The sequence below is a fragment of the Uloborus diversus genome, chromosome 2, assembly GCF_026930045.1.
Source record: "Uloborus diversus isolate 005 chromosome 2, Udiv.v.3.1, whole genome shotgun sequence".
NCBI classification, from domain to species: Eukaryota; Metazoa; Arthropoda; class Arachnida; order Araneae; family Uloboridae; genus Uloborus; species Uloborus diversus.
In genome coordinates, this window is record NC_072732.1 from 108,815,175 (window position 1) to 108,841,514 (window position 26,340).

Below are 26,340 nucleotides of genomic sequence, written 5' to 3' on the forward strand. Positions count from 1 at the left end.
CTATTCAAATTTTTATTTAAAAAGAAAATTCTTAAAAATGAAATGCATTTAAAATATTCTTATCTAAGTCTTTCATGGGAAAAAAAAAAGCATTTCATTCTACGTCCAATTATATTTTTATTTAAGTATCTTCTGCTCTCAAAATTATCTTCATGCTGGGTAAAAATGAATCTAGAAAATAAAACATTATAAAAAACACATTCTTTGAATATAAAAAACAGAAAATTGTTATGGATTACAGTTTTAACTCTCCGGAGTTTTGAAAATGGTATCCTTCAGAATGTAGATTCTGTTAGATTTGTATTAACAAAATAAAGCGAAACAGCAAAGTCTAAAGAAAGCAGATGTTTTCAGTATTATTTAATGATACTTTGAGCACGTTTTAATAAGCTATTTTTATCGTATCTGCGCAGATACCCCTAAAAATGCCTAGTAATTGTCACTTACGGTGAAAATAGCTTAGTATATGAAAAGGTTTTGAAAAGAAAATTTGTCGTAACTACATTTATTAATTTTGAATTAAGATTTTTACAAAAATACTCTCTTACGGTTTTTAGATAAGTTATTTACGAAACAACTACTGAAAGTTGAGCATTTAATTTAGTCATAAATCAAAGAAATGAGTTGTAAAACTTTAATCGTCAATTTCTCATTTTGAGCTCTACTGCAGATACCACATCTGTGCTTAGCACGGCAGCATATCTCTTCAGCGGCTATTTGAATGGGACAGTGAGTAGCCTATGGGTGCCCCAGAGTCGTGTCTGTACCTGGGTCCACGGTGTGTAGAGTTGTAAGTAGTGATGTGCATGATCGTCAAAAAAGTAGATCCGCGGATACGGGTACGGATACGGATCATTGTCGATCCACGGATACGGATCTCATTCCCCGCCCCCCTCCCCCCAATTCAACTATCCAAGTGTTTAATTTGTTACGGAAGGTATTCCCGTTAGAATAATAACAGTGCTTCTTCAAAAAATGTCATCTACAGCGAAAATATAATCAAGACTATGATTTACTCTCTTTAGAGAAATCTCCGTTAAAATTGAGGAAGAGTTGGAAGGAACAGGGCAACGCTGCATTAATGCTTAAATAGAATGCGAAAAATTATTTCTAGTTTGCTCGTTAGATGTAGGATACAGGAGCAAGAGGGTAAAGCTGCTACTGGATAGGCTAGAAATAATTTTTCGCTTTTTTTTTTCAGCATAAATTCAGCTCTGACCCATTCCACCCAACTTACTCCGACCGACAGAATAACATAGCCGGGAACACCTTTACAAACAGTAAATAGAGAATTTAATCTCATTTTTTTTTGAAGAATGCCGAGAAAAACCAATATGAAGAATATAACATAAACCTCAAATCAATAACAGAAACTAATATTAAACTAAAAATTTAAAAAAAAAAAAAACCATGTCCCAGAGGGCCGACCTGATATTGAGATGGATTTTGCGGGTCAGAACACACATTGTTAACAAATGTGCACTGACAGCGGATAGAAATTTTAAATCATTGAGCTTTTTTTCATTATCCGACTATGAAATAGCTACCGATCACGAGTATAAAGGCTTTGAATTGCATTTAAAATTTCCTTAACCTATAGCAAAATTATAGCTTTAACTGTACAAAACTTGGAAGTTCCAAACAAATATCAAACGCATAAAACTTGTTCTTTTAATTAGAGGCCAATATTTTTAACATACTGGTAAGTTTTTACTACCATAATTTTGAAAAACGTTAAATCGGTTTTTATCAATATTTACGGTAATTGAAGTTCTGCAAAAACGAGACCAAGTTAAGAACAATTTCGATCAAGTCACCTTTTGAACGAAAAAAGAACTACCAAAATCGGTTCATCTGTTTAGGAGCTACGATGCCACAAATAGACACACAGATACATTTTTAAAACTTATTACCCATTTCTTTTTGCAACGGGGGGTACAAATTGGCTTGTGAAATAATACCTTATAATTTAAATAGGGAATAAAACCTAATTTAAATGGAATTTAAGAGTCTTTTGATCAAATATTTAATAATTTTAGAATAGAAAAGATCCGTTTAAGATCCGTCAAAAAAGTAGCGGATACGGATACAGATGCTTATTTTCCCTCGGATATCCGCAGATACGGATACGGATATCCGGAACATCACTAGTTGTAAGTGAATTGAACTGTTCCTCTGAATTAAGAGTGGGGTTCCCGGCCGAAAGGTCAGTATTCTGAGAAACATTAGATGGTAGTGCAGTGCGGGGGGTCCCTTATTGTGTACCCTCCAAGAGGAGGGGGCAGGGCGAACCGCCCCCTCCACGCTTATGGGCGTCATGCCGGGCTTCATGGGCCTAATGCAAAATCTGTCCCTGCTTATAATAAGGTTTACTGTGTATTGATGCTGACAGAGATACCGAATACTGTAGACTATCCATAGTTTCTACGGTAAAATTCAAAAACATGTTAGTCGGCTACAAATTACAGCAAAGGCCCGATTTTTAACGGAAAATAATATAATTGCCACATGTTGTCCCTCATGTGACAGCTCATTTTTTCCATTAAAAACTATAATTTTAATGGGTAATGAACTAACTTTTTTGCTTATAAGATCACACATATTTTATTTCTTAAACTTTTTTTATTTCCCTTTTAAATGAATGAAATGCATGAATTGTCTCATACAGAATAAAATGTCACTTCTCAATAGAATGACCCATTGGAAATCTTCCCGGGAAAGTCGTGAATTTTTTTTTTTTTTTTGTCTATGTTTGCTTTGTTATTTACCGAAATTATATTTTTGCATGTTCTTTTGTATTGATCTCTTTACGTTCTTTGTAACAGGTTAGCTTTTGGACTGTGAAGGAAATTTTGAATGGAAAAACTCCAAAAGCACGAGCCGACATCATTGCACATTTCATTAAAGTGGCAAAAAAATTACATGAACTAAATAACTTGCACTCTGAATCAGCAGTTATATCAGCACTTCGAAGTGCTCCAATATTTAGATTGTCAAAAACTTGGGCTGTAAGTATTTCAGCTTTTTGTTTTTGATGAGTTGCTTTCTTTCTTGACACAATATAAAATTGTTTAGGTACTACATTAACTTTTATTCAGGAGAGAAAATTGCAAAACATGAATGTAAGGTTATTTTTTGCTTAAAAAATGTACATTATAGTTTTTGTAATTATTTTATCTGAACTTCACTCTTGGAAAAGATAGATTGGATATAAACGAAGATTTTGCACTATTTGGCAACTTCAATCATGTGCTGGGCTTGGACAAGAACAAACTGGTGCCAAGCAGACTGAGTATGAATCCTATTGGTTAACTTTTTTTTATTCAAGAGAAAATCCTCAAAAGTGGCATAGCTGCAAACCTTCTGGAAACCTTTTTGTTTACTTTCAGTTTGTGTATGCCGTGAAAAGGAGTTTTATTAAGTAATAGTATATAAATCATTGAATGTTTGAATTTAGTAATTATTTGAAAGCATGTTTCATATGGCAATTTGAAATATATTGTGTTTCAAATTGAAAGTATTGATACAACACATGTCTAGATATTTATCTATTTCTGTTGTATCAAGATCTAAAATGTATCTTGTAAGAAATTTAATGTATAATCTAAGAAAGAATATTTTATTGTATGCATGAGAAAAACTTCGTTTTTACTTCTAAGGCAATGAATGGTATACTTAAAAAACTTAATTGAGTAAAATTGGCTGATATATTTTACAATGTACTTTTTTTATTGTTATAAAACTTTCCTTTTGATTTAATGTTTTGAAAACTTTTAGCAATTGACAAAAAAGGAGAGAGGAACATTTGACAAACTAGTTGATGTATTCTCGGATGATAATAATTTTGAGAAATTGCGAGACCACATGGCCCATTTGAAGCTTCCATGTATACCATATTTAGGTGAGTGCAAAAAAGATAATCTTTATTTCTTAATTAAAATGGATGCAGTTCAAAATCTCAAGTTTGTTGCTTGAAATGTGTAGTTTAAAAGTTTCCGCAATACTGATTGCTATTAAATAGTAATTTAGTTACATGCTGTTAGACCCCCATAATAGATGGGAAGGGAAACATGCAGTTTTCTGGTGGCTGATTTCAACACTTAAAACTCTTTACAATGAAGAAAATGTGTGCCACAGGGGACTATTATTCCTGTTCTAATCAACTTTAAAGCTTCAAAAAAATTTCATCTTATGAGCGGGAAGAAAAAAAGAAGAAAACAAAATCTTGCACATATAAATTTAAAATATGTGTGTGCATATATTTTTTTTTCTCTCCATGTTAGTAACTATATGTAAAAAAAAATGTTTAAAATTGGAAAATGAATTTAAGGAAAAATGCTTTGAACTACAAGTAGTCATGAATTGAAATTGATCGATTGGTCTTGGTCACTGGCAAATTTCAGTGAAATGTATTTAGGTAAACAAGTAAATATTTTGTGCAGTTACATATCTATATGTTTTTGATCTATGTAGACATTAATTTGCTAAGACATGCAATATGTTTAGAGTTTAGTATGTCAATTTTCCAAGTTTTTTGAAGTGAGGACCCCTGTATATGCAGTGTTTCTGTTATTACATAATATGATTTTTATTTTTCAGGTTTATTTTTAACAGACTTAGTTTTCATTGATATTGCTCATCCACCAACTCAGGGTTTAGATAATCATCAACGGCAAATGAAAATGAACAACATTCTAAGGGTTATATCAGACTATCAGCGGTCAAATTATGGTAACGAAAATTCTTTTTCTAATTATACATTTCTATTAGTACAGTAAAGCACCATTTATAAGTTCCTCTTTTATGTGTTTTTATCATTGATCCGTATTTTAAATTAGTCACTGCCGAGTCCAATACATATTAATTTATATCTATTTTACGTTTTTTTTTTTTTTTTTCATTTTTTTTCATGCAGTCCCTTCAAAAACATATAAACGTTGCATCACTGTATTTATAGAATACTGGGAAAATACTGCATCACAAAATGGGCAGACTCAGGAGCGTGCACAGAAATTTTGGGGCTTGGCACAAATGACTATTACACGCTCCCCCCCCTTCCCTCCATATTTTTTAACATATATTTCACCCCTCATTTTAAAAATGTTGGGGCCCCCTTCAGGTTCGGGCATGGGCCACAGGTGTCCCTTCTTCCCCCCTCCACCTGTGCATGCCCCTGGGCAGACCTCAGCATATATTGTTAATATCATAGTATAAATGTAAACTACATTGTCACTTTATTCATTTTACTTTCTTCTTTATTTACTTTAGGGCAATTCCATGTTGATATATTTATCACTTGTTGTACAAATACCTTACAAAGACTCAAAAGTGTGTGAGATTCTTGCTTCATTGCATGAACTTTTTGAAGTACATTGACTCGAATTCTGTATGATGCTATTAAATTTTGATAGTTTTCAGAAACAGTATTTAAAAAATAATTTGTGGCTCAATAAGTAAGGTATCTTGTGAGATAAGTCCTTTACCAAGCAAAATTAATCATTTAAATATTGTTTATGGAAATCTTCAAAATTTAATTTTATTACATAGAAATAGTCCATATAATGTTCACGCTGGGAAACAAAAATCTAACATATTTGAAGTCAATTTAGGTTGTTTTGTGCAAGAATGATGTGTTTGTTACCAGGGAATTACCCTTTTTATCTAATAGATATTATAGTTTGTATTGTTTTAAGTTTAAATTTATTATTTTATTTGAATTGTCATTTAATCCCTGTCAATAACTTGTCACCCCGAGGGAGCACAGAACATGTTGAGTTTAGTATGTGCCAACTTCTCAAGGTTCCATTAGTTTCAATTCTTAAAATTCTTTCTATATTGCTTATTTACTAGCAGGTCTGAATCTGCATACCCGCAGTGCGGGGGAGCCAACATCCGCAAGAGGGCCCAATGGCCCAAGAAATTTAAAAAAAAAACTTATTAACACTGCAAATATACACTGCTGTCCTCTGGGGAGGGGCCCTACGGACTTTGTTGCAGGAGGGCCCAAAATTTATCGATTCAAGCCTGTTTACTAGTATAGTCAAACACCGACTGTGGCACCCTATTCCAGATAACCAGGAGTTTATTGTACATGCATGATATTATAATTTCCATTTTCAGCGACTCTTGCAACTACCTTAATCTGGATTACAAAAAGGAAGGTTACTTGCGTTTTTAATTTATGCCTCTGGCAGTGAAAGCCCTACGCAGATTTGACCAGGCTAAACTTACAAAAGAGAAGCTGCTCTCTAGCTAATGACGGCTGAACAGGTAAAGCCTAGACAGATTCACTTGTGTAGGATATGATCTGTCAAATGAGACATCTGCCTTGTCTGAGCAACATTGAACTTTCTTAACACTAGAATTACGGGAGGGGTCATTTTAACCCCAATTAAACTTTTTTTGCTAACTGCTCCTGTGTATTTTCATAAAAATCTTAATCCTTTCTTGACTTTTCCTAAATCATCGTGCAGTATAATAAAAAGTTTTCATGAAAATTGTAATTCTTTTAAACCTAAACTAAAGGGTTATAACTAAAACTGCGGGCAGGCGTCAATTTGAACCTTTTGAGAAAAAAAGAATTGCAAATACATTTACTGATGCTGAAACAGAGCAGAAACTCAAAAAGTCTCTTAGAACAAACCATTTTAAGTACTTGAAGCATTTATAATGTTCTTATACATAAAAGGAAACATTAGCCGCTAGCTTCTGAAATGCAACTGAAATAGCGCTGGTTTTTTGAAGGGCATTTTAATCTTTTTTTTTTTTTAATGCATTGTGTAGCCTGAAAATCTGTTTTTTTTTTTAATAAATAGCGTTTATTATAAATATGTTTATTTTAAACTAATTTTTACAAATATTTAACATTATGTAGGGAACTATGCAGATTTCTTCTCAGGGGTCAAAATGACACCTACCGTATTTCTAGCTATAAAAAGATCAGCATAATTCTAGTGTTAAATCATCGCAAGGAGGCGTAACCAAGCTCAAGAACACCAAATTTCGTCAATTTCATATCAAAGTAGGATCATTCCACGTCAAATCGCCTAAATTTAATAGTCAGCCATGCCATCATGTCTTCGATTTTGTCCATTATTTTTTTACAAATAGATATCTATGAGAAAAGCCCAAAATAATTTTTTTTTTAATTTTTTGAATGAAAATTACGCTTTGGAGAATTTTTTCAAAAATTAGATTTTTGATCATTTTTTGGAGTCGTCATTTTGGCATGAATTCAGAAAATCTCTCTAATTTCTTTATTTTTCAACCAATTAAGCTGATTTTGGTATTAATTTCAAGCTTGTATTTTTCTCTTTCAGTGTAAATGACAAAGTATTCTATGAATAGTTGGGTGCTACTAATCTTTATCTGATTTCAGTTCTTATGTTTTTTCAATTAGGAGATTAAATAAGTTATTGGGTGAGTGCGGAGTTGCAATAGATGGCGTTAGAGCGGGCATAACGTGTTGTCATTAATACCACTATTTACGTAAGTTAGATCGTTGGAAAGGTGATGTGTGCATCTTTCATTCCAATCGAAATAATTTGTGCAGATACAAACTGCTTCGAGAAAGATTACTTTTAAAATGAGTGTTGATAAGGTGCATTTACGGCATGTTATGCTTTACGAGTTTTGGAAGGGAATAAACGTTGCAGCAGCCGTAAAAAACATTCAAGACGTTTATCAAGATCAAGCACCAGCTAAACGAACTGTGGAAAAATGGTTTGTAAAATTTCGTTGCAGGAGATTTTAAACTGGAAGACGAGCCACGCTCAAGTCGACCTTCCGACATTGATGAAGACGTTTTGCTTTCTTTAGTTCGGAATACTCTGCGAATTTCAACAGAGGAAGTTGCTACAGCACTTAACGTTAACAGATCGACCGCTTTTCGGCGTTTAAAAAAAAATCGGATTTGATTTAAAGCTCGATATGGGTGCCCCATTTGTTGACCGAGAGCAACAAAATCCAGCGAATTTCTGCTGCCGTATCTTTACTCAGGCGGCTCAAAAACGAGCCATTTTTGGATCGATTAGTGATGGGCGATGCAAAATGGGTCCCGTACAACAATGTTCAGCACAAACGCGCATGGAAACAGGCAGGTGATGAACATGGTGACGCAATGGCAAAGGACCGTTTGCACCCGATGAAGGTGATGCTCTGTGTTTGGTGGGATTGCAAGGGTATAATTTATTTTGAGTTTCTCCCCGCCGGCCAAACGATTGATTCGGACAAGTACTGTCGTCAATTAACTAATCTGAACCAAGAAATCAAACAGAAACGTCAGAGTTTGTCAAATCACAAAGGTGTAGTCTTTCATCAAGATAACGCTAGACCACACGTTTCAAGACAGACGCTACGCAAACTGAAGAGCCTGAAATGGGATGTCCTAACTCATCCACCGTATTCTCCTGATATCACACCATCGGATTATCACTTATTCCGGTCATTGCAAAATCATTTAAATGGAAAAAAACTTGACTCTTTAAATGCCCTACAAAACGTTGTGTCTTCGTTCTTTGAATCTAAACCACGCAGTTTTTATGATCGGGGCATCCCTATGCTGCCAGAACGTTGGAAGAAGATTATACACAACGATGGAGAATATATCATTGATTGAATGAAGAGTTTTGCTTGCCTAATCACTGTATGACTTTCTTTCACAAACTCCGCACAAACTTTTGCACTCACCCGATATATCTCCGGAGTACCTACTACGATCAGCATCAAATTTTTTTTGTAGCATATTTAAATCATTCTCTTGCTATGTAGAAAAAAGTAGAAGGATGTTTTTGTTGTTTTGAAATAAAAAAATAAAGTTTGTTTTGCAGAAAAGACAAATTTTCTATTACTTTAAATCCCTTTTAATCTTAAAAAAGGCCAAAAACTTTTCAAAACAATTAATACTGGACTTTTCTTGTCTAATGGCTTAAAAACTAAAATGATATAACACCATTTTGAGACATTTGACAATGTCAAAGGAGTCAAAGAGACTTGCACCAAAGCTCTGAAAGACATTCCAAAAAAGACTCCTTCAAAGCCTGTAAATCTCGCTCGAAATAGTATATTAACTCGAGGAGTCTGTTTTTGAAGCCTTTAATGTACCGTATCGACCGGATCAATAAATGTCTTACAACAAACTCGCTGACAATACTTTCTGGTTAGATCATTATAAAGTGAAAAAGAGAGAAGTAAATTTTCCTTTGTATATCACTGCTTACATTCAATGTTTTATGACTTGAAACTGACTGTTACTTGAAACTTGATTGTTACTTGAAACAAGTATTTTTATGATCAACTGATAATTTTTGCAAAAATGAACTTTCATAGCAATTGCATGAGTGATAAAAAGAACTTGTAACTTATGTTTGTATATTTTTATATTTTTTCAGACCATCTTCCAGTATTACTTCATATTCAAAATTATTTAAAATCTGTTAGATACATTGAAGAGCTTCAAAAATTTGTAGAAGATGATAATTTTAAGTAAGTTACTTTTTGTTTTGTATATAGCACTGTTTTCTATTTTTAGTGCTTGGAAATTACTCCTGTACATTATGTAAATAAGCACTTCTATACATATATGAAGGTTTTGCTCAAGCTTTCAAAAGTATAATTTTCATGTACAATTCGCCTATTGTGAAGCAGTAATTTAAATATAAATTTAAGGTTTTAAAGATTATTAATAGCTATTATTAAATGACTTTTACTGTTGCAACAGTTTGTGTTCCTTTTATACGATTTCTAGGGTATGAGCAGCCGAAAAATATAAGAATGAGTTTAAAAAGTAAAAAAACTAAGATTTTTCATTTAAGTTCAGTGTTCTCTTTTAGAATATTATTCCTGATCTCTTATAGTTAATGTTGTGTATTGTAACAAAGTTGACTTTATATTTTAGAGAAAAAACCAATGGTAAAATTATGATGTTTTCTATGCCATTTAACAATTTAAAATGTTAAATATAAAACTTTTGTAATAATCCGAAATGTTTCCTGTTATCATGCAATTGTGTGTATCATAAATATAGTTTATTGTGTAAATGCATTTGTGAAGATAAGAGTTGGGATTAGGAAAAACGTGTTCTGGTGCCTTCTTTCTCTGGATACATTTCTACTTCAACAATTTCCTACCCTTAAGACTGCACCAACAGCAGAGAGTGTGGAGGTCGATTCTCCAGAGTACAGGAGGAATCTTCCCTAAAGCAGTTTTTTTCCAAAAAAGAATTGATTGACTCTGGTCAAGAAACCTCATTGTAAAATTATCAAAAATTTGTCAATGCGAAAGAATATTGGAACCTAAAAGTGGTCTTGAATAGTAAATGGAGGTAAACTTACAGGGGTTGATGTAAATGAATATCCAGTTAAAAAGTTTTTCGCCTATTGATAGAACATTGTTCTAAACATTAGAAAAATAAATGTTGACGTAGCTCGATAGTAGAGTTACCAAAGTTCCACTATATTTGTATTATATAATTTCCAAGTTTTTGCCTTGTTGCCAATTCCCCCGATTCATGGGTAGACTTCCTAATGATATAAATATTTCATGAATTTTCATCAAGCCAACTAAATAGCTCCCCAAAACAGAAATTTTCCAGAAAATCCAAGAAAAATTGTGGTAAATTTCTTCATTTTTAAACTATTGTGTATTTTGTTCATCAGATCTGGCATTTTGGGGTTAAATGACAGTGTGAGACCACAATTGGCGGCAGCAACGCAAAACCTTTGTTGCAACTTTTGGTTGGGAGCACCAAGTGACTTACAACTGTTTCCGCCTTTCAAGAAGATTCTCGGCAGAAGGTGCTTAGGAAGCAATGCTGAAGTCAAACAAGATGTTAAAAACTTCTTCCGTATGCAAAGCCCCGAATTTTTCCTGGACAGCTTTTTGAAGCTTATCCAGGGTTCGTACGCTCCTTCAAAACTCCTCCAATACTCCATCATTTAGGAAATTTTCTTGAAGGGCCCTTCAAACTCCTTCATTTTGGTTTTAACTCCTTCAAAACTCCTTCTTTTTTTAGTTCAAGACTACATAATCCTCCTCTATGACAGTAACTTATAATACTTTGGTTGACAACTAACTTCGTCACTAGGGCCATTTTAATGTAGTAGTTTCGTGCATTTATTTTTTTTCATAAAGATGTGATTTACAAAATTGATCATAGTTAAGTCATAAAAGTTGAAGGTGAAAATTTTATTAGAAGACTAAAAGATTTCATACTAGTTTACCCGCACGGCTTTGCCCATAATAGAAAAATTAAAAGATCTTTTGGTTTGCCTGTATATTTACAAATAATGTATGGTGAATTTTCTCGTCAATTGGCTTGTACCCACGTCACAGTTCCACCTTATGATAATTTCGTAATTTACTTGTCCATCTTATGATAGTTTTGTTCTTAAAATTGGAATAGAAAAAGAACCTCATCGAATTTTCGAAAAATCTCTTTGAGGTGCACACCCCCATGCTACAAACTAACTTTGGGCCAAACTTCATGAAAATCGGCCGAAAGGACTAGGCGCTATGCGCGTCACAGAGATCCAGATATCCTCCGGACATCCGGACAGAGAGACTTTCAGTTTTATTATTAGTAAAGAAGTGAAGTAAAACATGCTTAAATGGTGCTTGGCTATTTTTTCAAGTTTTATGATTATTGTTTTTCCCTCCACCACACTTTCAGCAGCTAGAGTCAGGTTGTCTAATTATTATTTAAATATTTAAAACTACATAAGTAGATTTACAATGTTAAGTGATTGTGTTAAAAAACAATTTTTTAGTAAATTGCAGTTGGGCAAATATTGCAAAAAGGGTCATCCACAAGTGATGTCATGCTTTGAGGAGGAGACGGGCTCGTGAAGTTGAGACAAGGAGAAGAGAGAATGGGACAAAAAGTGACATCGCATAGTTATTGTAATAATATGTTTAAAAAAATATGACATGTAACAAGAGGACGAGTTAGGTGAAGTGTAACACTTTGTGATAAAGGGAGAAGGGGGTCAAATATGTTGAAAAAAATTGTGACATTATTTAATGACAGCCTATTAGTAGTCCTTCAAAACCTCATTTTACTCCTTCAAAACTCCTCCATTTTATTTCTGAAATTGAGTACGAACCCTGTTATCAAGCAATATGACAAATGGCTCAATGTCCTTGGTATTTATGTGGAAAAATAGAGTTATGTCTTATCTTTGATGTCTTACTCTATTTTTTGAGTTGTGTACGCAACTCTGACCACAGGCGACAAGGAAAACCTTTTTCCCAACTCCCACTTGTATAACTTGCTCATTTTAGTAATTTTTACGAATTTGTCTTAGTTTGTACTAACGAGTTAATCCAAATTTTGTAAAAAAACAAAAGCTTCATTTTAATGCAGAACTTTGCAAAAACCAAACTTCATCATTGTTTTGTTTCTTTTTTCAAAACTACTATTTTAGGTATGGTGCCTTTTACGCTGTTGACATATGAGTATTAAATCTTTTAATTATTCATAAATTTAACTTGTACTAAAAACTTCCTCGTTTTTAAGTGCTTTTACATTTATTGGAAACATTATACTCATAATAACTTGAGTAATTAAATACTTATAATGAATGAAAATATGTATTTTTAAAATTTAAAAGCTTTGAATTTTGTTTCATTTATTCATAACTATTCTATCAATTTATTTGCAGGATCTCTTTAGAATTGGAACCTATGGAATCCGCTCCAAACCTTAAAGATTTAAATACCCAGAGGCACTTAGTTACCGAAGATCTTAAAATTTCAGACAATAGAAATACATTAAATGTACCTGCAACTTTAGAAGCTCGTTCTTCTAGATCTATGCCAGGTCACGGCTCTCGTTTAGTTCCTACACATAGAAGGGCATGGAGTTTGGGAACTAAGTAAGTGTGATTACTTTATCCTCCGGGGTGTTAAAAAATTTTTTTTTCATCATTTCTAGGTTTTCAATTGTTGTTGTGTTTGCTGTTTGTTCCTGTTTTGGTGCATTTATGAAACCATACTTTTTGGATTTCTTAAAAAGCCGGAGAAAATAGTCATGGTGCATCGTTGATGGTAAAATATTAATGTTTCAAAACATTGATGTTAGGAATTAAAACATTGATATTTTGAAACGCCTATCTTTTAATAAATACATATTGTACACTTTTGGAGGATTCTTTTGGCAGTGCTTTAATGCGTTAAATTATTGCTAATATTTCAAAACTGTCAAATCAAAGCTAATGATAACTGATAATGTATGCATCAATGTTTTTGTTACTTTAAGCAATATAAAAGAATAAGTACCTGATGCATTTATTGAAAATGCTAAACCTTAGAACATGAACGCAAATTAATAAGAATCATTTCTCAACATCTGTTGATTTTGTACCTGAAGAGTACAAAAACTGAGAATAAGACATGCAACGATCAACAGAAACTAGTTATAGCAATAAGGAAATATATCTTCAAACTGGATAACGCTAAAAATAAATCTTAACTAAAAAAGAAATCTAAACATTGATGTTTCAAAATCAGTGTTCATTTATACCACTGTTTTTTTAAATATTGAGCATCGATGTTTTTCCATCGATTTCTCTTCTCTATCATACATTTTATTTTATTTTTTAAATTCAAATATAAACACAAAACATCAATGTTTTTAAAATATTGACAGTAAAACATCGGTGTTTTAACATAAACATTGATGTTTCTAAAACATTGCCATCAACATTGCAGTACCAGTGTAAGAATAATAATAAAACAGCAAAAAATTCTTTTGGCTTTTCCTAAAACTTACTCGGCAGTATTCGTATGTCTAAGAAAATTTTGTAATGATTTTGTGTACAAAATCATATTTTATGGATTTATGCTTTAAAAATAGTAATGATAATTTCTATTTGAATAATAAAATTCTATTAGCTACAAACTGAAATCAGCTTTACAGTAATAACATTCCTTGAAAGTTTTTCTGTATTTTAGCTAATAAAAATGTTGTAAAAGAATTTTAATTTTGTAATGCATTGCCTATATTTTTATTTTTTAGCGTGATGTCTTCGCTGTCAGTGGACACTTTGAGGTTAGTAATATTTTCTGTGCATTTGAAGTTTTTTTTTTTTTTTTTTGTTAACAATTTGATATCACAAAACTACTTTCGAAAATTCCACATTAGAAACACTTTGTTAGTTTAGTTACATGTTTCAGCTTATTTTGTTTATGAAACAGTAATGTTTGAATTTTGTGCTTAAGTAATACATATGAATCAATTAGCAAAACATGAAACACATCCATCACAGGGTTAGGTGTGATAAATGAAATAGGAACCAAATGATAAACTAACAAGTATAACTGAAGTAAAATAGAATATTGTTATTTCAAACAATATAGCCTAAATATGTGTAGAGGATGATTCTGTAACCTATTTTTTTTTCTATATTTTTATGAAGTAAATTTATTTTTGGAAACTTAGTAATGACTCATTCAACCTTGGTCCCATTAATATTCTGCCCCATTAACTACTATTGTGCTCTGTTTATTAAATATTTATCTATATATTGCATTCACTATATTTTTACCTTACTTAAATGATAAAGATAAATAAGAATAGTTATTAGTTTCTGTAGTATGTGCTGATATTTTTCCAGTCACAAGTAAAGGCTTTGATGAGGCAGTGGTATTCACATAAAAGTTTTGCTAATACCCATTGCAGAAAATTGGCAAGTTTGACATGAAATAGTACTATTCTTAGAGACGTACCGAGTACTCGGTAACTACTCGGTACTTGGCCTACTCGGCCAATATGCCGAGTACTTGGTACTCGGCCAAATTTTGATCAGATACTCGACCAATACCGAGTAGTTGCAAAAAATTGAATATATTAAAATTTACAAAAAAGCTCAAGCATATATAATTTTTTGCAACCATTTACAATTCAAATTTAAATTTTGAGAATAATGAAGTTTGAAATACTTCAATGGAATAAATCTTGGTTTGAATGTATCGAAAGTTAATAAAACTTTTTTGTTAAAAATTGTGCAAATATGGAATTTTTGCTACAAACTAAAATTAGTTATAAGATATATAAAAATACCTTAGCTTTAAAAATAAAAGGAAATAAAACAACGTTAGAAGCACAGTGCAGGAACACTGCAGACACGTGTTTTGGCGTTACGAGGAATTTCTTTTTCAATGCACAAAATGTGAGCTCGTTGATTTAAAGGTATCCGGTAAAAGTCGAATTTTTTGTCGTATGCCTTTACATTCTTTAGTTCACATGTTATGCACTGAAAAGACAATCCTTGTAACACAGAAACACGTGTCTGCAGTGTTCCTGCACATTTGTTTTTTTGCTTTTAAAAATTATTTATGTTTAGCGAACTAGACCTATAATGAATAAATTTATATAATTTGTTTTAATTCCAACTTGATAAGTCATACCTTTTATTTATTCATTTTTAATTAAAAAAAATATTATTTTTGCAAAATTTTGTAGTTAAATTTCAGCAGGAATTTAGTTTAAAAACTATTATATGGACAAGGAGGTCTATACTACTATTTCAATAAGTTCAAAATTCATCGGTGTGTGTCGGTGGTCCTTTCAACATAATTGATACTGCGAAACTCGGCCGAGTAGTGAAAGGCCGAGTAATGAAAGGCCGAGTACTCGGTACGTCTCTAATTCTCTTTGTGTAACAAGGTCATGAAAATTTTTATGAAATCATGAAATTTTCTTGGAAATGTCATGGATTTTTTTTATCCGAGTAGAGTATGAACCCTGATTGTAAATCGATGCAAAACTTTTAACACCAATGGATTAAGATTGCTAATTGACCAATTATCGAAACCTTCGCTCTTTTGCAAATAGCATAACTTTGTTGTAGTGATTACATGAGCGATTATACATCAGATCCAAGAATTCATAAGATAGATATAGAAGAAATTTTCGTCGTGACCGAAGCATACCAGTTTAATGTTAGTGCATTTTAGATTCAAGATTTCTTAGTGTGTAAAGATATTAAAATCTCAGTTGTTTATTATTCATCACTATATAACTTATTGTGCCTGTTTCAGACTGAATATTTTGAAACATTTAATAAATTATGCAAATAATGAATTTGAATTTTTTTTATCCAGTACTTGTTCTACATTCTCTTCTGAGAGACATCTCTTAGATGACAGCATTTTGGAGCATTCTCCTGTCATAACAAAGAAACGATCTCTTGGAAGTATTGAAGGTAAGTAATGTTACTCTTATTCATTGGAATATATTGTGATAAATAATGGCCAATTATGGAGTTAAATGCTCATTTTGTTTCATCTAATAATGAATAAATTAACATCTTCTGGATTCATGCCAGGCAGCCTCGGTAAGTTCTTTCATACCCTACTAATTTACTGACAAACAGTTTTTCTAAATAGTATTTAGTTGGTTTAAATTTATTTATGTGGTGGGTGTCTTCCTTACTACATAATTTTAGCCGCATCTTCGGAAAACGTTTAAAAAAAAAAAGTCTGGAAAACTTCAGAATATCCAAAAACATTAATTTATGTTTAATTCGCCGAATGATAAAAGACTACAGTCCAAACGCAATCTAACAGCTGGAGTAGGCAAACTCTTTATTATACTAATGTTATTTAAAGTTCTAGTTAAGTTACAACGTACCCCATTCACAGAATAAACAACATTATTAAAATAGACTATCAAACCCCTCACAAAAATATGCTCTTCACTATTGTGCTCGCTTTGTATGAAAAGAACTTGATTAAATACCTTATATCCTGTTAATTGATTTTTTTCATTATTTTGTTCTGAAAATAGTTTTGCATTATCTTTTTCCTATTGAAATTTTGTGAAAATTTCATTATCAAATTTAAACTGCAGTTAAGATTTCCAATCCTATATTTCAAGGTTATGAAAACCTTCCTGTTACAGGATAGAAAATAATTACATCTTAATTTTGAATGCAAAGCACCATAATTTAGGTCTGCTGTTTTCAACATGGTGCTTCTTTATTAATCCATGATAAATTATGTTTGTCATCTTGTATTTCAAGCTTGTTGTAGATGAAATTCCTTACAATTTTGAAAACTTTTTTCTGTGTACACAATTTTTTCGTAATACATTGTTGCTATTTAAATGCAAGGTGATGGATTTTTATGGAATAAAATTTGTAAGAATCCCCCCCCCCCCACACACAGTAATTCAATTCCAGTTAACTTGTAATATTTTTTCTTACATAACCAAATGGTGAATTCAATTGTAACAGTGATAATTTATATCTGAGCTTGAAGTTATATTATTTTTCTTACAGATATCCATGATCATTTTGACACATGGATGGAACATTTGCCCCTTAATTGCAGGTATGTTCAACTTTTTTCATTCTTTATTAATGTAGTTTTTAAACCAATTAGATCTCAAAAATAATTTTTATGCTTTACTACCACAGTGAATCTCAAGAAATAAATTTGCGTCATATTGATGCTGTTGCCACTTATCAAGGATATGTTCGTAGGAAAACTGTTTTGAAAGAAGGAAAGAAACCTGCTGTATGTAGCTTAGTTATGTTTATTATCCATATACTTTATTGTATACACATTTAACCATTTATCTTTACTTTATTATTTATTTGTATCTAAACTATTTATTAAACAGATTGATGTTTATTTTTCTCATTTATAAAATTCCTTTTTTTATTCTTATTTGTTCTTTGGAATAGATGTCTCCGTGGATGAGGTATTGGCTGGTTCTTAAGGGTACAACTTTAATTTACTATCCTCCCAAGTCTTTACGCGGGACTGAAAAGTCTGATGTAAGTTGTTTTTTTTTTTTAATGTACATACGGTGGGTGCTGGATATTTGAATCAGTGGTAACTGAATCAGCTGCTTTAATGAATCAAATTCTCAAAAACAGAAGGAAAGCTTGCTTTAACATTGGACTAACATTGGGAAACTGCCGGATATTTCAATCAAGCACGCCACTTCGATGAATCAAGAGTGTATAACTATTTCCCAGAAACGCACGGTGCATCAGCGCAATCTTTTCTTTGTTTTAGTAAAATGAGGGAGTTTTTTTGTAAACAGTTAGGGGGGGAGAGACCGAGCGAGTGTTGCATACTTCTTGGCAGTTTTCTCGTTGAAAGTAAAAAAAAAAAAACAGTAAGATGATATGATGTCGATGTGACTTCTGCATTCTAGGCTTTATCACTGATTGTGTTCACATAGGAGCAACAAGGTGCAATTTCTGATGCCTATAGTTAGTTTTATGAAGTTAGATAAAGAGCGCCTAAATTAAGTACTACCTATTTGAAGCATTCAACAGCGGATTATTTTCCGTTCAGATAAATTAAAATTTGAATTTTGTAATTGCTTTTTCATACTGTTTTAGTATCAAGTTCTTTAAATAGTTGAAAAATCAAAATTTTGGGTGAACGGCACACTTTTAATAATACTTTATCTTGTTTGGCTATGAATAAAGTAATTTTAAATTGTATGTACATTTCCACATTAAAAAAAAAGAAAATGCATTTTTGCTTTATTGAATCAACTGCGTTATTGAATCAAAACTATATGAAAAAAACATGATTCAAATAAGCGGTGGTCACTGTATATACATACATCAGCGATTCCCAACCCATGGGCCACGGCCCACTTGTGGGCCGCGAATAGCGTGTTACTGGGCTGTGGACACTGGTCTAGAATCTGGACCAAAATAAATCTTGGGATCTTAATTTCGTTCTCTGCGAAAATTTTGATGCACCGTCACTCAAAACCTCTCCCTAGCTCATCGCCAATAAGGAACTTTAAGATTAAGATTTTTCATATTTCTTAGGAACTTTCCCTTATAATTAAAAATGAAATCTAATGAATCAGAAACTCCTTTAAAGAGAATTGCCAAAAAAAAAAAAAATAGTATTAGTTTCAAACTTTGAAGTTAAAAATGCTCCTCATTTACTGAACTGGTATGACTAACCAATGAATTGAGACACTTAATGGGCTTTTTCGAGAACTTACCTATTTGAACGAGACTTTTCGTTGCAATTAAAAAAAAAATGTATAGAAATGCATTTAATGTTGCGAGTTATTTGAGACTAGAACGATTCAGTTTCAATGCAGATATCAGTTCCCTTGTTTTTTTCCTTAAAAATTAGTTAGAAAATTGTTCTTGTGCAGGACGTTATTACCAGTAGTGCTGCATTAGAGGAGAAAGGTATTAACATCTCCGGAACTTTTGTTTTTAACACTTTCAGGCCTAGTACGGTATATTATTTACACTTAAGTGGCAGTTATGTGAGCAGATTATCCCCCCCCCTCCGCAGAAAGTACATTTTGGCTGTACCAGTAATATCTAGTAGTTAGTGGGCCTCAATGATATTTTCTACAAAACTGGAGGGCCGCACAACTAAAAAGGTTGGGAACCGCTGACATACATTAATGTAAAAAAATAATAAAATTCACTTCTATTTTCATATGTTTGAAGATTAGTATAATGTTTCTACTGCAATGATATTTTAGCTTAATATTCTGTAAAAACTGAGCAAATCTTTAGTAGCATGATTTTACAGTTGCTTATTGATGAATGTCTGGTGTGCATCTACTTTGTTTTAAAACCTGCAAATTTAGTATGAATTTCAAAAATAATTTTGTAGATGTTATAAATTAAATTAATCCTTAAACAGTATGACAATATGTTCTATTTCTTATTTCCAATGTGTTATTGAAGGTGAGTTCTTTTGTTAACAGTTATTCCTTTGACCGGCAACCTACATTTGTTAAAATTCCATTGAATAATCTTGCACATGTGTGTACCCATCTGTAGTCGACCCTTAATAATTCAACCTTGCAGGAAAAAGTAAAATCATAAAAAAAGTATGATGTAGCAACATTTTTTTTTAAATAGTTTGTTTCATGCAAATTTTACATAAGATGCTATTGTCAAAATCTGTTTTCAATGTTCATTTTTATGTTGTGTTTTATTCATTGTTAGATTGCTAAAGATTGTCTATGACTACTTTTCCTTTCTAGTTTAAGAGTACACCATCCAAAACTTTTGATATATCTGGATGTATAGTTGTTTGTGCAGATCCTAGCATTCAGCCTGATGCATTCCAGCTTACCGATCCTGCAAAAGGAAATGTGTATAAATTTCGAACTGGTTTAGCATCCAAAACATTAATGTGGTACAAGTTTTTGCGGAAAGCAACTAATCAGTATGATGAAAGCACAGTATGTATATTTGTCTCTGTATATTTTTTTCTTTGAAACTTTTCAAAACTTTAATTTGAATTTTTTCTTTTTGTGTGCTCAGTGTTAGTGGCAGAACAGATAAAACTAAATGCATTTGTATTCGCCAGAGCCATCAAAATGTGGTTGGAATATCAGGATGTTCACATTTGGGAGTGTTCAAATAGAGAGTCCACTTTAAACCTTTAAATTTTTTTTTTTAACTTGAGTGTAACAAGATTCTAGTTTTATCAGCAGTTTATGATAGTGCTTTTAGATATTTATAAAGCTAATCCCTAAATTTTAGCATAAAATGTTTAATTTTTAAATTAAACGTTTTATGCAAGCCAAGTACTAAAAAGTGTATTTTTGATAACATGCGTCTACAGCAGAAGACTAATGAATGAAATTTATATTAAATTATTTGGTTTATTTTTGATAGTGGATGAGTGTAGGGTCTTTTGTTGAGAAGCTAAATCTTGGCCTTTGGCTAAATTATTATTCAGTCTAAAATTTAGTTTTGTGAGAAGCATTTAAAAAGTTAATTATGTGGTTCCTAAAACTCGGAAGCTCATTATAGTGTAGACTTGACATTTGTGGAGACATGAGTTTAGTTCTCCTATAGCACTTACTGCACAAATAAAAAAACTTAATTCTAGGATGTTAAAATATTAAGGACTGTGTCCTGCTGCTAGTCTTATTCTTTTTATAATACCAGAGCCAGGAAGATGAATTTTTTTTTTTTTTTGTGAAACTTATTTATGTGTTTCTGCCCTTCACCAATTACCTGTAATGAAATGCCTTGTTTCAAGCAATCAACCTTTAAAAACTTTTCTTTTTTCTGATACAGCAAGTATTAAAATATAGATAAATTTAATTTCTTATATTTTATGTTAATATTTTGATGAGATATTTTAGTATCTTCTCCCTCACACGCACCAAGTTTTTGTAATTGGGATTTTGATTTGAAATTGAAGTAGTGTATTGAGTTTAGTTTTACTATTGAGCTTTTGTATTGTTCCTTTTTTCCTTTTAAGAAATAGCAAAAGATGAAAAATATACTGTTAGGAAAATTTTAAGTAATTAACTGATATTAAATTGATTTATTCTTTCATCCTACATATTCTATTACATCAATCTTTGGCTAACAAGTATACTCAGGGTGTCCGTGCATATGGAAAGTCAGGGAGAATCATGGGAAGTCATGGATTTCGATTTTGATTAAAAATGGTCATGGAAAGTCATGATTTTCAGCAAAAAAAGCTCATAAGTCATGGTAACTGACATCTGGTCATGGATTTTGAGTTAAAGAGCATGTATATTTAACCGATTTCAACAAATTGGGTGCAAATTTTAGGCATCTTAGCCGTTTCTTACGCTTTTACCGATCGGTTCAATTTTTTACATTTCGAAATCCGATTGCATCTGCTTCTATAACACTCGCTTGTTTTTCTTTGCGATGTTATTCTACCGTTCGGACATTTATAATTTTGTGTTTAGCATAACATCCTTATATGTCTAATTGTGTAGTTGGGGACTTATATATTTCTAATTTTGCCGCTCTCATTTGAGTCGTCATTTGCATCCGAGTTGATTGAAGATACTCATAAAAATAATCATTAATTTTCAGCAGTGTCTTAAGCTAATACACATTTTAGAAAATGAAATTGGTCTAAAGAATTACCAAAGGACATTTAGGACATCAATAAATTACAGAAGTCAGGGAATTTTCAATATTTGTAGCCCATCCTAAAACTTTATTGGGTAATGCCTGCTAAGTCCGTTGTTAAGTACTCTAATTTTTTTTTTCTGATTATTTGTTTATTTTATTTATTGTAAATGTAATTTTAGTATTAACTAAATTATTGCTAATCACATATTAGTTTTAGAAAACTGCTAGCTTTAAAAGAACAAGTTTCAGATTCATTATTTGTTTGTAAAAATATTTATTTTTAAAAATGCAAAAGAGAAAAAAAAAAGGCCTAGCTTAAATGTTTTTGCTATTCACCAGCAGTTTTACGTCATTGCTGCACGTATGAAGTTACTATTGTTTTGAAAATTCATTTTGCAATTAAAACTTTTTTTTTTCAGTAATTTTAGTGATTGAGAAATTATTGTGTATCACACCAGATTTTTCTGAGAAAAAATACTAAATTTGTTTTCATGTAAATTCTTACCACTATAAAAAAATTTTATGATTTACTGGAATCCCAAAAATATTTCCAAAACTTTTACATACATAAATGTATGTATCATTGGTTGCAAAATAATTAAGTGAACCTCTTTAATTATTTCATGTGTATCAGTAGTCATTGTTGCATTAATTCTGTTTTAGTTATAATGGCTAGTACATTTCACTTCAATTTGAGTTTTTGTAAACATATGTCCAAAGCATAAATCAGATGGTTGCAATTTATTTTTCACAAAGCACAAATTTATATTCTTGTGAGAAATTAATGTTTTTTTTTGGAAAAATAGCATCCCGTGAGTAATGGAAAGTTATGAGCAGAAGTCATGGAAAGTCAGGGAAAGTCATGGATTTCAAAACTCGAAATGTAGCAGATACCCTGACTGGAAAACTTTTAACATGAAACTGAGGGGATTGAAATATTTGTTCATGTTGAAAGAGTTTTAAGTTGGACAGTATGCTGACTGGACCTCTATATCATTTTGTGCTAACTGTATTTTCATGTTAAGCGTTTTTGTGTTAAACGTATTTCACTGAACTGTATTTATAAATTTCACTAAAAAAGATTAACTTCGTTACTGTAAGCTGATGTGCATCATTTTTTTTTCTTCAATGCATTGAAAATGTTGTATTTGCTGAATATCTCTCCATTCTTGGCAATTTGTGGCGCAATTATTGATTTTAAACTTGTGTATTATGGGGGAAAAAAATTACATCTATGTATTTTCTCCTATTTTAGCATTTAGAAAATTTGATGACTTTTGAATGACTCAAGAAGGATTTAGAGTCGTAAATGTGGTGGTGATAGATGGGAAAATGCCAAGTGCCTCTAGGTCATGTGCCATACTGTTTTCCAGCGTTGCTTTTTAAAATGTAATTTATTATCTTATATGGACTATTGCTCAGCTGGTACCTATGCCAATCAGCTGAAGTTCAGGCAATGTTTATGAACGGCAGCTTTCGGAAATTGAAACTTACAGTAGAAATTCACCAACCTTTTTCTTTTTTCAGCAATATTTTTTGCATAATATTAAATGACTGTATCATGAATATTTTTTTCATGTTGTGATATTAGCAGCTGTAGATCTTGTGTTACACTACTTTGGGAAAAATAAAATGAATGTGTACTTTTTCAAATTCAAGAGGACGTAAAATATGCTTGAAAATTGTGGGTAACACGTTTTCTATTATGAATGATGTTTAAAAAATATTTTTATTTTAAAAATTCACAGCATCATAATTGTTTTTTTCCTACATATCTTTTTCATTTTTAATAGTTCAGCATTGAGAAACAGCATTTAATGCAACATAATCTTGACACAAGTACTAAGAATATCTCGTTTGCTGATGAAAAAATATATGTCATTAATTGTTGTCTCCATAGAAATAATTATTGCATTTATTGCCAATGGGAAGCTTTTTCTTTTTTTTCTCTGAAATAATAGAGTTAAAAACTAATCATTTTCTCTTTTTTTTTTCCTTTTAGTTTTAATTTGAAACAAAGGTGGAAGCAAATATTGTGTTTTGCTTGAATCAGTGTACTCCAAGAATAAAGTTACTTTTTTTTTAATATAGATAAGATAATGTTACACATTAAGTTACCCATCCATTTAGCCCATCAAAATGTTTCTCAATAAGTATTGCTTGAGAGATTAAGAGAATGAGTAAAAAGATCTGAAGTATAGCATATTGGGGGATTTTTCTAAATATATTATTTTATCCTTTTTTTCCCAACAAAACTACTTAATTAAATGAATTGATTATATTTTTAAGCCCATTTACTTAATAGCAATGTAAAGTTAAATTACATAATTTCCACAAATTTTAATAGCAAAATTTGGTACTCAATTGTAAGCAGAATTTATATATTTGTCAAACTTGCAAATTGACTTTATGTTATTTTGTTTTTTAGTTCATGCTTGTAGCAATGGTAATTAGTGCAGTTTTAGTTGTAATTGTATAGGCATGCTTAAAATCAGAATTATTGTTGATAAGGTATCTAATTGTCAAAGCAATTTATATTCTTGGTTGTAATAAACTTACTTCTGAGGTGCTATGAACAATTGTATTGTTTTTAGCAAAGAAGTTCTGTTTTGATATTTTTGCAAGTATTTAAATTAAGCTAATATATTTTCTTGTCTTATAGTATTAAATAATCGATGCTTCTTCGATATTAAATAAAAGTTATTTCTGTTTAAGTTCCTGATGTGTAAACTGATCACTGATCTGTACTATGTGTGTCCCAAATAGCATTTCATATTTTATACTAGTATTTATAATTGAAAAATGATCATTTTTATACACAATTCAATGCATGAACATTGATCCATGTCATTTGCTAAGTCAAAATGCATTAAGTGCTCAACTTGCCTCTCATCTCAAGAACTCATCTTTGAATCATGTTTCTACAGTCAGCATGTCTTTTCTTTTTTGAAGATAGTTTTGTTTGTTTGTAATCTTGGTGGAAAATGTTTTGTATTGTGGCTAGATATACAGTGCAGGACCAATATTGGGAAAGTCTATTCCATGTATATTATTTATTAAACTATTTTCCAAAAATATTAATTTAAGATGTCAAAAGGTGAAGTGATTTTATTATGTTGAGTACAAAATTCTTTCTTTATTTGGAAGAAATGTTTTGTTTGAATAGTTTAGAGCTAACTATATTAAATTTCGATATTACACAGAGTGAAGTTGTATTCCATAAGTAACAGAAAAAAAAAATTGCCTGAGTGTCACACAGAAATATTGGCATTTAAACACATACATATATATTTTTTAATAATTTCTGCAAGAACTACTTTTTGACTTGAAATTCTAGATCACTAGTTTTAAAGAATGTACAGTAACAGGTACATATTTGCGAACAGCTTCTTATGTGCTGTGTGTAGCCCAAATTTATTACTTCATATTCAGTGTTACTTTCATTTTCTTAGAGGGTTTTTTATTTAATAAAGATTTTGTACAACCCTAGCATTCATAGACATGCTTATTTAAAGTTACATTACTCATGTATATGTGAATTTTACATTTATCACATCAGAGTTTAAGCGTTTCCAATCATTTGGTTCTGTACTGTATTAAAAATGTTTTTGTTATCCTACTATATCAGCTCTTGGTTGATATATTTACTATGGGAGAGAGATGAGACTGAACTGTTTTTTTGTGTAGTTGCATTATGTTTTGTAAATACATGTACAATTCAACATTTCTTCATTGTGTAAATTTTCATTGCACGCCATTGTAATTATTCTTTCATAAAATACCCCCACATATCTTGCTTGCTTTATTTCCAACTGTGATTAAGCTCTTAAAACATCATTGCCTTGACATTTTTTAATTTAGAAGTGCCTTTTGTTGCATGTTTAGATTTGCTATTGTGATGAATGTGCAAAATGTAGAATAAAACTATTTAAAACTGCTACTTCTGATGTGTTTGTTATTTATATTTTAATGGGGGTTGATTTTTTGCTGCAAAAGTGCATTTCTGGCTGCGAGAGAAATTTTTAAAATTTTTGTGGGTAAGAAGAGAAATTTATCATACAACTGCCTCGTCCCCCCCCCCCCCCTTGCTTACATGCATCCCTGGGATACACAAATTAAAACTTCCATTTTCTTTCCATAGCACTAGCATCACAGAATTTTTTAAAGATAAGTAAGGAACATAAGATTTACCAAACTGTATTTAAAAGGTATTGTATAAGAACTGCTTTTATGTAGGGTACAAGAGAAAATAGATCTGATATTTTACAAGGAATTCATTTGGTTATTCAGGGATGTGCCAGCTGTGCCGATCCTGCACCAAACTGCTTCAAAATACCGCCAAATCGACTTTCCTGTACCAAAATGGGACAAACTTGAGCCAAAAGTGCAATTTTGCATTTAATGTTGCAGATCCTTCGGTATATTTGGCAGTTTTTGAAAAAAAATCATCAAGTTTATGCATTTGGAGCTTGTTTTT

The 26,340-nt window shown here is 31.5% G+C and overlaps 1 protein-coding gene across 2 annotated transcripts in view; it reads left to right on the forward strand.

Annotated features, from left to right (window-relative positions):
- The window catches only part of LOC129215985 (ras-specific guanine nucleotide-releasing factor RalGPS1-like), an 88,178-nt gene extending 62,381 nt beyond the window's left edge, over positions 1-25,797 (forward strand). For both annotated transcript variants that reach the window (XM_054850112.1, XM_054850113.1), the window contains exons 6-17: positions 2,826-3,008; positions 3,778-3,901; positions 4,600-4,731; positions 9,390-9,483; positions 12,660-12,872; positions 14,015-14,047; positions 16,102-16,202; positions 17,280-17,331; positions 17,418-17,517; positions 17,688-17,780; positions 19,994-20,194; positions 23,119-25,797. In XM_054850112.1, coding sequence (XP_054706087.1) covers positions 2,826-3,008; positions 3,778-3,901; positions 4,600-4,731; positions 9,390-9,483; positions 12,660-12,872; positions 14,015-14,047; positions 16,102-16,202; positions 17,280-17,331; positions 17,418-17,517; positions 17,688-17,780; positions 19,994-20,194; positions 23,119-23,148 — 1,356 coding nt within the window. In that variant the 3' untranslated portion in view covers positions 23,149-25,797. The remainder of the gene's footprint in view (positions 1-2,825; positions 3,009-3,777; positions 3,902-4,599; positions 4,732-9,389; positions 9,484-12,659; positions 12,873-14,014; positions 14,048-16,101; positions 16,203-17,279; positions 17,332-17,417; positions 17,518-17,687; positions 17,781-19,993; positions 20,195-23,118) is intronic.
- Positions 25,798-26,340: the final 543 nt, after the last annotated feature.